Here is an 11,482-nt window from a genome sequence, read left to right on the forward strand (position 1 = left end):
AACTTTATTTTAGTACATAAACATTAATTTTAACTCTCTTAAATTACTTTAAGATTTTACTTTTTTATTATTTTAAAGAGTAAAAGAATGATAATATAGTAATGGGGGGCTTACCAAATTACAGACAAAGTGGTAGGAAATTATCAATGGTTGTTGTTTTACATATTGTTATCTATAAGATAGTTTCTGAGGAAAACAAATAGACAAATAATAGTCGGTTAAATACAAAAGTGGTAGGAGATTATCAATGGTTGTTGTACCATACTTTGGTATCTTCAAAGTGGTTTCTAAAGAAAATAAATAGAGCTCTACATGAGTGACCAATTGGGTATTCATTGACTATTTTCAATGGTTGTTGTAGGCAACACATAGTAATAAACATACATCCATTTATGTAATAGCATCGGAGCAATACAGACATTACAGAGTTATGTACAGATTAGTAGGAAAATATCAATGGCTGCTTTAATACATGGTGATATCTTCAAAGTGGTTTCTCAGGAAAACAGAGGTACACAGAAAGATCTAACAAGTAGTTTCAGACTAAGGGTTGTAAAAATATATAGCGTATTACCTCCTCACCAGTGACTCCTTTCACTGAGGTGTGACGGCTGGAAGGAAGGCCAGGATTGAAAAGAAGGACCGAGAGACTTGCACCTGTGTCTAGCAACAGGCTGTTTCCTTTTTCCTCTGTAGTCATGATTACCTGGTGCTCCTCCATGGAGATGACAGTCTGACCAGAGGGAAAAAGCAGAGTATGCCCCGGGTTCCCTCATTCCTGTTAGACTAACTGACAGGATGGGTCTGAGCTCTGGGGCCTCTGCTTCAGAGGTCAGACCGATCTCCACTGGTGTCCTTTGCATTCAGGGCATGCCCCAGGGGGCTTCTTAGGGCAGTTCCTCTTGAGGTGGTCTGGCTTTTAACAGTGACAGCAGATGAATGTAGTCATTGAGTTCTTCTTGGGGCCCCGAGAATCACACTTAGAGTCTGTTTCTCTTAGTGCTGCATCAAAAGCAGCTGCTTTTTCTCGGTCTCTTTGTTTTCTCTCCTTGGCCTCCTCCTCATCACAGCTACAGAATACTGAAGAGGCAATTCTTACTAACATCTCAAGTGAGCCATCTGGGGAGAAAGCCATTTTTTGTAGCTTTTTCTCTCTAGCCTCCCAGCTCATTGGGACCCCGCAACCACTTAGTGTCCTCTCTCCAACCATCAGCATAGGCAGCAAGAATCTCGGTGCAGACCTCTCTGGAGCTCCAGGCACTCCTCCACAGTAGCCTGTACTGTAAAGAATGGCTTCCAGGGGGTCTCCCCAGGTATTGCACAAGGTCCTCCTGGTTTCCAGCTTCCCAATGGCTCTCATGACCTCGGTTAACTAGACCTCTGAGTCTTTGGGCATAGTTTGTGTTCTCGTGTTCTCCAAGTCGTTGTTCAGCAGCTGCTCCTCCGCTGACTCGACCTTTCTGGTTCTCAACTGCAGGGGCATGAATGACCCATTGTGTGGCCTGTATTCCCAAGGGTTTCTCCATGTCAGATGATTCACGCACATCCGGGACGGGCCTCTGCATGGGTGCATAGCAGGCCAATTGTGTCATTGCTTCTCTGTGCCATGATAGTTCTCGACCACTACATGGCTAGGAACCAGCCCAAAGGCTGGCACTCCCCACCATGCCAAGATTTTACTTTTGTACACTTTCATTGTTTATATTTTTAAGCCTCTCAGGAGACTCTTAGCAGACCTACACAAAGGTCTTTTTAAAACTTTTAGTGTTTGAGCCTACTACAAGAGTTCTTCATATATACTAAATGATTTCTGACAGTTTCACACCATTTACCCTGAAAGTGGATGAAATTGATTACTTAGCCCATATGTCATTGACCCCTACAAATGCCTGCCTGTAGAATAAATGCAGAAATAATGTTAAAATCGCCACTGATATGTATAATTGGAAAACTCTCCAGATCATATAGTATTTGAAATAAGGGAACATATTTGGGAGCAGTTGTCATGTATCTGTATTAGTGTTTTTTATACAGAACACATACATGTGTTTGTGTTTGCATGTACATGTGTTATAAATAAATTTATCTTTGTCATTTAACATCAGCGTTATTTATTGCACTTAGTTTGAAAAATATAATACCTATACTTTAAGACAGAAAAAGAAATATTTTACCTCATTTCCACTATCCTAGGTAAAAATACTTTCAGGTATTGTTTTGATGTACTCCTAGTTTGTTTTGTGCCTTCCATCAGAAGGTTGTATGGAGTCACAGACAATGTGTCATTTAGTATTTTGTCTCCAAGCCCTAGAAGACTTTTGTGTGTGTAGTCAATATATGTGTATGATTCTCACATAGATTAACTGAGAATATTGTGAAAACTAAAACTAGTCTTCAGTGATTGAGTATAATGAGTATATTTTGTGATTGTTCAACAAATAAATATATGTAGGAAATTGTGAATGAGTTTCAAGATAGCCTGGGGAGATACCAACACGAACACTTGGTTTTCTCTAATTGGTTCTGTGGGTAATCTTTACAAGTGATCATATTACTTTTGCTGAAATATATAAACTCTGAAGGGAGAACAAGTGCAGATTATAACCAGTAAATTAATTTGGGCCTTGGAGTGAGAAATAAATTATCTCTTTAATGTTTAAAATGCATGTATGTAGCAAATACTGAGTTGAAACCACTATAATAAATTATTTGGTAAGGGAAGAACTTAGCACTATGACAACCTAAGCATAAAGAGGTAGAGAGACCTTCCTTCAGGAAATATGTTGGATGAGGCTTGACAAGTGGATGACAGTTAACCTGATGAAATAATGGGGAGAAATTTGGACTCAAAAGCAGCATTAATAAGACAAGGAAAAACATGTAGCATGTTTCATTGAGCAAGAAGTAAAGTGGTGGCCAGCAAGCCTTGAGACATAAAGAGTTCTACATTACTTTGATCAGAAATCATGTTAAAGAGCCTAGACTGTAAGACCTAGAGCAGTTAATGCAGGATTTTATGCAGGTAGAGTAACCAAAATTGTGTTTGAGAGTGATTTCACATGACAGAATATGAAAAATAATCAGGAGAAAGATTGGAGAGAGAATAATATTAAGAGAATATGTTATTTATGTTATTAATGTACTCAAGGTTCAGTAACTTAGACTAAAACAAAAGGAATGGAAGAATTATAACAGTGTTATTCATTTAATGTGTTTGATGATTATTCAAATGCAAAGTTGAGTGAGACAAAGAGTCATGAAGGTGCTTTATATTTACTGTTACAACTTAGTAAAAAGTTGTGCCATTCATGGACATGTGAAACATAGAATGAATAGCACTTATATTTTGTTTAAACTGAAAGGACTCATTTCTCCCCACACACATACACACAGGATTTTATAGCTAGGTACATATAGATATTGATACATATATGTATATAGATAGATAGATAGATATAGAAGCACATGAATAAAAAGTGAAACTATTCAAACTCTATGAACTCCAGTGCAAAGTATTCTTCAGTACTGAATGAACATCAGATGGTTTCAAAGAAGAACTTTTTAACAATACAGTTACCTGGTAGTCATGACATTTCTAGTGAGTGGTAGGCCCTATTTTGTAAAATATTTTAGGTGGTTCTTATATGAAACACTTGAAAATAATCAGATAATGAAATAGAGACCATGATAAGTGCACACATCTTGGAGTTAGATCCACTTGTATTTGTATACATAGGTGGTATGAGACTTACCTGCTAAGTGAAGTATAAAGAGAAAACAATAATGTGAATATAAAAATGGCTGTGGTGACTTCTACAAATTATTCTTAACATGAAAATGTCTATCAATATATTCACACGTCCCTATCATCTCATTTTAAGCAATACATTTTTAAGGAAGAAAGTGAAGTTGCATTAAATTTATTACTATAAATTATGTACTAAGTAGAATGAATAAAAAAAATTTTAAATTCTTTTACCAACAACAGAATGACAAATAACCATAAATATATTTTAAAAGAACTGGATGATGATAGAGGTAATTTCTGTATTTAAAAAATGAGAACATGTCCTTTGTGAAGGAATAAGATAACTTATGTGAGCAGAATCTTTTGTTTTTAGCCATTTTATTTCTTACATTTTATTCACTTTCTTTACAATTTGAAGTAATACCTCGTAACATCTAGTCTACCCTGATATCTTTAGAAAACTATAATAAAAAATGATATACAAAAACTCAAAATATTAGCTAAGTTCTAAAATTAAGTTTTCATTATGAACTCTGTAAAAATTGTTATTTTAATATATATAACCATTTACACATTCAGTATTATTTTACAATTTTCATATCAATTATTTTCATAAGTTAAAAAATTAGCAAGCCTTATAACAATTGCCACTGTAGTTTATTTATGACAAAATATTGATGTAACTTCATTGTACTTCTTTATCTAGAATTAATGAATAAGACATTTAATTAAATGTAAAATCTAGGGAAATTAGTTCCAAATGATTGAAGTAAGTGTAATAGCTATTACTTCTAAGATCTACTCTATGGTATTACTGTGAAATAACATCATGAAAGTGTTTATGAGAATATCAGAGTAAATATTTCTGGGAAACTTCTCTATCACTGGGTCATCTTATTAAAAGTCTATTTATTTTCTCCAGTAAAACTGTCCTAAGTGATTACTGGTTTTATAATTCTTAATGTACAAATTATTGCCCTTAAAATATCATTTTAGTGTTTCTTTTCATCATACTACTTCTACCTGAAATTGGAAAATGAAAGCACATTTATTTATGATTTGCATTGATATGAAGTTTGAATTATACTTTGCATAATTAAATAGTAGAGTCCGTTTGCTTAGACTGTGCCTCCTCTCTTTCAACAGATGGCTTCTCTGAATATTGGAAGAGCTGGAGCATGTGTGGTAGTCATCAAGCAACCTTGACTTGTATTTATTTTATTTGGATGGATTTCATTTGCTGCAGTGGTTATTTTTATATCATGGGGCAAGAATGAGAACTTTCTAAGAGGAAAACTTTTCAAGAGTGAGGATTCCTGTAAAATTACCTACTGATGTAAAAGAAAGGGTAAACGGAACAGAATTATAGGAAAAAAGAAAACATTAAACTGCTAGAGGAGTATTTCTGGCCTCGTGTTAGTTCAGGAACTGTTACTGGTAATTTGTTTTGTATTGTTGCTATACAAGAACTAGAGTTACCAAAGGCTTCTTTATCTTGAGCAGTTGAAAGGAGAGACCAATATTTGTGACATGTATACTTCCATGACTACAAATCATTCAATTGCTTTATGATCTGTGGCAATGTCCTAAGTGTTGTCAAGAGTAGAATATATATCATCTCACAAAATCTGATTGATGTCATGTTTCCTAATCAGATGTAGTCATACCAGGAAACAGAGTCATGTTTTATTAAGATAAATCTGCTTCTTACTCATTTTCCTGAGCTATGAGAACAATTAGAGAAACAGATTCATGTTTTACTCTTGTATTCAGAAAACAAACTGTCCTGCTAATCACAGCCGCATATTTCATCGGAAATGATGGCTAAATTTTATTGCAACCATCTCCACGGCTTGAAACTGGCAAGCTTGAAAGGTTGTTTTCATTAGCCTTGTCGTATTGCTTTGCATTTTCAGCACACTGAGCCAAAGAGTCAGTACCATCATGGCCTTTTGTTGAGTTCAGTGTAAGCATGGAGGTTAGCTGTTCTGAATGTAATATGTATATATATATATATATATATATATATATATATATATATATATAAATTCATTCCACTGCATGCTGAAGTCCTTTAGAATTTCATTCTTAACAACACTAGAATTTGAATGGGAAAATACATGATCCCTTAAACTGGAGTGTTTATGATTATTGCTCTAAGGAAGGCAGGCTTCATACTTGCATTCCCCATTTTCACACTTGTTACATTGGATATGTACTTTATTTTAAACAAGATGTTTGTAATTGTTTAGAGCATAAATTAGAAGCATTACCTGATATTCTTAATAAACAGACCCATGTAAAGTTTGAATACAATTAATAAATGATAGAACATTTGCTTTTATCAGTGTGTCTTTCTTCAATAAATTTTAATTTATATTTAAGATAAAAACTGACAAGGTATACTCAAAAAATAAGCAATTTCTTCTGCATTACCTTCAATATTACAGAAATATATATTTTCATCAAAGTAGAATCTCTTTTTCCCCTAAATGTAATACCATATTGACACCAAATGCAATTTTAATCATTGCTTTCTTTTGTAGTAGCTCACTTGAGGCAGAAAACATTAGCTCCTAGCGAAGTTATATTGTATAACAAATTGAGAATTGTGTACAATTTAAAAAGCAGGGTAAATCCCTGTTTTGAAGTAAATGTGAACCATAAAATTGTTTTATTGTATGTAATAAAAAATACTTCAAATCTAACACCAAGGAAAATATTAATAACAGTGGGGCTCAAGAAAATATTAAGAACTATAGAATGTCCCCAAAAGTACATGAGGTCATATTTACTACTCACGATTTATTTCAGAAAAGTGATGACATTATAAAAGGCTAAAACAGTATCACTGACTATTATATTACATTGCCTGTTTTTAATTTGTGATTTTAATGTTCTCACTAGTTACAAAAATTAACTAGAAAGGATTAAAAATTTTATGAAACTACTTGAAGGAAACACAGGGGACACACTTGAAGATATTGAAGTGGGTAAGGATTTCTTGGAGAAGACCCAAACAAACACCAGAAGCAAAAGCAAGGTTAAAGAAAATGAGATTACATCAAACCAAAAAGCTTCTTTGCAACAAAGGAAACAACAGAAGGAAGAGACAACCTGCAGAATGGGAGAAAATGTTTGTAATTTGCACATCTGACAAGGGTTTTGAGAACATACAAGGAAATCAAAGAACTCAATAACAAAATTTCAAATATCCTGATTTTAAAAAAGGGCAGTAGAACAAATATTTCTTAAAATAAAACACACCAATAGCTAACACACATGTAAAAAATATGTGCAATATCAGTAACCATCAGAAAATGAAAATCACAACTATAGTAAAATATCTTCTCACTCTACAAAAGGAGTACTAGTTTTAAAAAAATAATGGCAAAGATGTGGATTAAAGGAACTTTGGAACATTATTGGTGGAAATGTAAATTAGGTATAGCCACAATTAAAAATAATATGAAGTTTCCTGAAACATTAGAAATAAAACTATCCTATGATCCACTAATCCCATTGCTGGGATGCAGCCAAAGCAAAGGAAGTGAATATGTTGAACAGATATCTTCACTCTCTTGTTTATTGCATCACTTTCAACTTAGTAAAGAAATAGAAACTAGGTGTACATCAGCAGATGAGTGCATACAAATATATGGTACATGTATGCCATGGGATACAGTTCTGTCACAAGAAGAATGAAATCCTTAGGGGCTGGGGATTTAGCTCAGCAGCACAACGCCTGCCTGGCAAGCACCATGTCATGAGTTCAATTCCTGGTACTGGAAAAAAAACAAAACAAAACAAAAAAAATAAATAAATAAAAGAATGAAATCCTACTATTTTCAAAAAATTGGATAAAACTGGAGATCATTATGTTAAGTGAATTACAACAGAAACAGAAAAAATGACTCCTGCACAATCCAAATCATATATGAAATATAAATATGTTTTATTTGTGGCTAGGAATAGAGTTTGGTGATAGATCTCTTGCTTAGCATGTACAAGGTTTGTAGTTGAATCTCCAGCACCAACAAATAAACAAAAAAACAAACAATGCTTCTTCTTCTGGAAATGGAGAGGAAAATGGTGGAGAGACTGGGAAAGAGACTGGGCAGTGTGAGGTTAATGTTGATCAAAGCGAAATAATTGAATTACATAGAAGTAAAATGTTGGATGTGCTAATATAATAAACTATTTACTATGCATAGAAAATAGCACATTTGAATCCATGTGTTGGCAGACAAAATGACAGCAAAGAGAAGTCAGGTTGATCTGATTTGCTGGCTTTGTATTCTCATGACAAAAATAGGCTATCAAGCTGCTTTATTAGAGTGTACAGAAATACTACATAACTGTTTAGTATATCTATAAACAAAAACAGAAATTGTGCTACTGCTTCAATCTTGGGCTTATAGAAATATAATACAATTTTCACTTTAGAGGAATTAATATTATCAGAGCATTCTAAATAAAGTTGTACAATCATCACATTTTGTGATATTAGTTACAGTTTAGGATTTTATATTTTAAAGACCTGTATTTATGTAAGACAGTTTTTCCTACATTCAATGCCATAGTGAAAAGTATATTTAACTGTTTTGTTTTTCCCATTTTTCTGTCCAAATTTGTTGACCTATTCTCAAATTTAATTTTAGATAAGTAATATTAAGACATGTAATCTATTGAACTATGAAAGTGTAAAATATATCTACAACCAATACCACACTGAGTGTACCTGATCTCATTTGAAAGTGTAAAGTGGGGCTGGGGATTTAGCTCAGTGGCAAAAGCGCCTGCTTGGCAAGCGCAAGGTCGTGAGTTCGGTTCCTGGTACCGGAGAAAAACCAAAAAAAAAACAAAAAAAACAAAACAAAAAAAAACAAAAAACCACGAAAGTGTAAAGTAATACCCATTAAAAGAAAAAAAAAAAAACAAGCAAATTACAGTGTCCCTAAACCCAAGTAAACACTTCTTGGATTTAAAATTCAGATAAGGTAGTGATAATTGAGCTTTTTAAATTAGAATACTGAAATGATATAAGGACAAATAATTTTGGAAAATGGATGCACATTAAGATCATAGAATTCAAGACTGGGGATTTAGCTCAGGGGCACAGCACCTGCCTGGCAAGCACAAGGTCCTGAGTTCTATTCCCGGTTCTGGAAAAAAACAAAAACAACAACAACAACATAAAAGACCGTAGAATTCAATGAAGTACATCAGACACAAAAGATTAACTATCACATGACCCCTCTAATATGAGAGACTGAAAATATAAATAATTTAAAGAGCAAAATCAGTGATAGATGGCTGGCAGGTGGACTCTGCTGATGAGAAGAGGGTCTGCGGAAGGAGACAGAAGGGAAGTCAGGGTTGGGGAGAAAAAAGTAAATACTATGAAAATTTAATAACAATACATAGCAATTCCCCAAGATTAATGCAACTGATACAAATTGTATATGTATATTCATAAAAATAATACTTTACAAAACAAAACAAAATGCATACTTAATACATAAGCCATATTGAGAACATTTTATTCTATTTTTTGTTAGTTAAACTGCTATTTTCTATAACGCAGTTCAAATATATTTCCAGTAATGCATGTGATCTAAGCATATTAGTTTTACATTTAACAGCACTATCAATGTAGAATATGAAATTTACTCTCTGTAAACCCCACGATCTGCAATAGGAGCCATACACGTAATAATGCGTCTTTCTCCATTACTAAATCTCTAATCCTGTTGTCTATGTCTTCTTTTTCTAAGTTGGATACTGAAAAACATCCAGTTTTATAACTATTCTAATGATGTTTAAATAAAATATTTGATTTGAGCGTAAATATATAAAGTATTTTCAAATGAACATTACGTATTTAACTGCCTAGAAGAACTCACACTTCTCTCTATGCACCAATACAGTTTAGAGAATTAAATGTTGATTTTGATGCAGAAGATAGTTTTCTTATTAAACTATTGTTAATTAAAGACTCCTATCTCAAAGGACAATTGATTATTTTTATAAGTCATTCATGGTAGATATTTTCTATCCTTACAATTGGTATCTGTATTTTTATTGTCTTTCTATTTAAATTTGGGAGGGTTCTTTTTTTTTTTTCTTTTTTTCTTTCTATCAGAGCTAACATCTGGGAAAGATCTGTTTATAATCAGCAAACCAGGGACTGAAAGCCAAGTAGATGTCATTGGTTATCTGATGCTCTATGAGCAAAGAATGGTTTAGCATCTTAAAATGTTTGAAAAAATATCCAAAAAAGAATACTTCACCACACATGAAACTCAAATAATTGTGTGTTTAATTTTATCTGTATACATACCGATACCTCCTCCATTATATGCTGTGGAAGTTAGAGTTCTCCAGAGAAACAGAATCCATAGAAAATATATGTATTAGGCAGTTTTATTAGGCAGGTTTTCTTAGGCAGAGTTACAGTAACAGAGGTTGAAGAATACCCAACAGCTGCTTGTGGGTTCAGATCTGGAAACATCCCAATAGCTGAATGCAGGCTGGAGAGGCAGAGGACCTAGTAATTATTCAGAAAAGAAGCTGGAAGCAGCAGAACAGGAGATATTAAGAATGCAGTAACATTTCAACATACCAAGCCTGGAAGCTACCTGGGGAGCCACAGTTCAAAGTTGCTTTGGAAGGCTGAGGAATCTGGACACTGACATCCAAAACCAATGTAAAGAATAAAGCTTTTCAAAGAGGGGGAATACTTCCTTCTCCTTTCCCATTTTAGTCTATCCAGATTATGAACCTACTGGTTTGTGCCACTCATATTGAGGTGTGTGTTTCTCGTTCAACTTGTTGGGCTATATATCTATCACAGACTCCCAGAACTGTGCTTGGCTTATCTGAATGAGTTTAGGTGTTCCTTAATCCATTCAAGTTGACATATCATGATTAACAATCACCATTCTTGAATTATCAACTTAAAAACCAGACATACTTCCTTAATCCATACATAACTTCCAAATAAAATAGCAAGTCCATTACTATGCCTAATGCAATATATTTATCCAGCTTATGAATGGAAAAACATTAAATTCCTAACAAGTATAGATAGCATAAGTTTACTTTGGGTAACATTTATTATTCTCCAGATATTCAATAACTTTAATACTATGAGGTAGAACTAACAATATTTAAGAACCAATATTAAATCAATGTTATGTTACAAAGGAAGAAAACAAAGATGATTGATACATATGTATTTATGCACAAGCATATTAACATCAAAGGAAAGAAATACTCATAACCGCGAACCTCATTTCGGTAACTGGTCAGGCAGTTGTAGTTGATATTTGCTACTAACTACTTCACTATCCATTCTACATTCCCTTGGCCTCCAGGGAGTACTTCAGAAGGGCTTGATTCTTCACTTGGAAGAGATAACCATACCTTTACTCCTCAGGTTTCTGAGCCACTTCTATCCTCCCTGGATTAGGTTGCTGCAATATTTAACTGACCTTAATAACAAGGTAAGTTAATAACAGGAGATTCCTTATAGGATCTACTTAACTGCAAATGTGTTCTTTATTCTCTACACAGTGGAGAAGTAGCCCAATTTCCCCTTGATAATGTAGATCAATCACTCCACTAACACCACAACTTGGCTTTAGTTTGTTGGATCTAAGACATTAAAAGCCCAAAATGACTAGGATGAATTCTTAGCTTCCAGCTTAATGGAATGATTATTGTTCCTTC

General features: G+C 33.7%; 1 protein-coding gene across 1 annotated transcript in view; it reads left to right on the forward strand.

Moving 5' to 3' along the window:
• Klhl1 (kelch-like family member 1) overlaps positions 1–6,075 on the forward strand; it is a 392,040-nt gene extending 385,965 nt beyond the window's left edge. Inside the window, exon 11 of the mRNA XM_005374194.2 lies at positions 4,895–6,075. Coding sequence (XP_005374251.1) covers positions 4,895–4,954 — 60 coding nt within the window. The 3' untranslated portion in view covers positions 4,955–6,075. The remainder of the gene's footprint in view (positions 1–4,894) is intronic.
• The last annotated feature ends 5,407 nt before the right edge of the window (positions 6,076–11,482 follow it).

This window comes from Chinchilla lanigera, unplaced genomic scaffold (genome assembly GCF_000276665.1).
Source record: "Chinchilla lanigera isolate Chin_1 unplaced genomic scaffold, ChiLan1.0 scaffold00003, whole genome shotgun sequence".
Taxonomy (NCBI): Eukaryota; Metazoa; Chordata; class Mammalia; order Rodentia; family Chinchillidae; genus Chinchilla; species Chinchilla lanigera.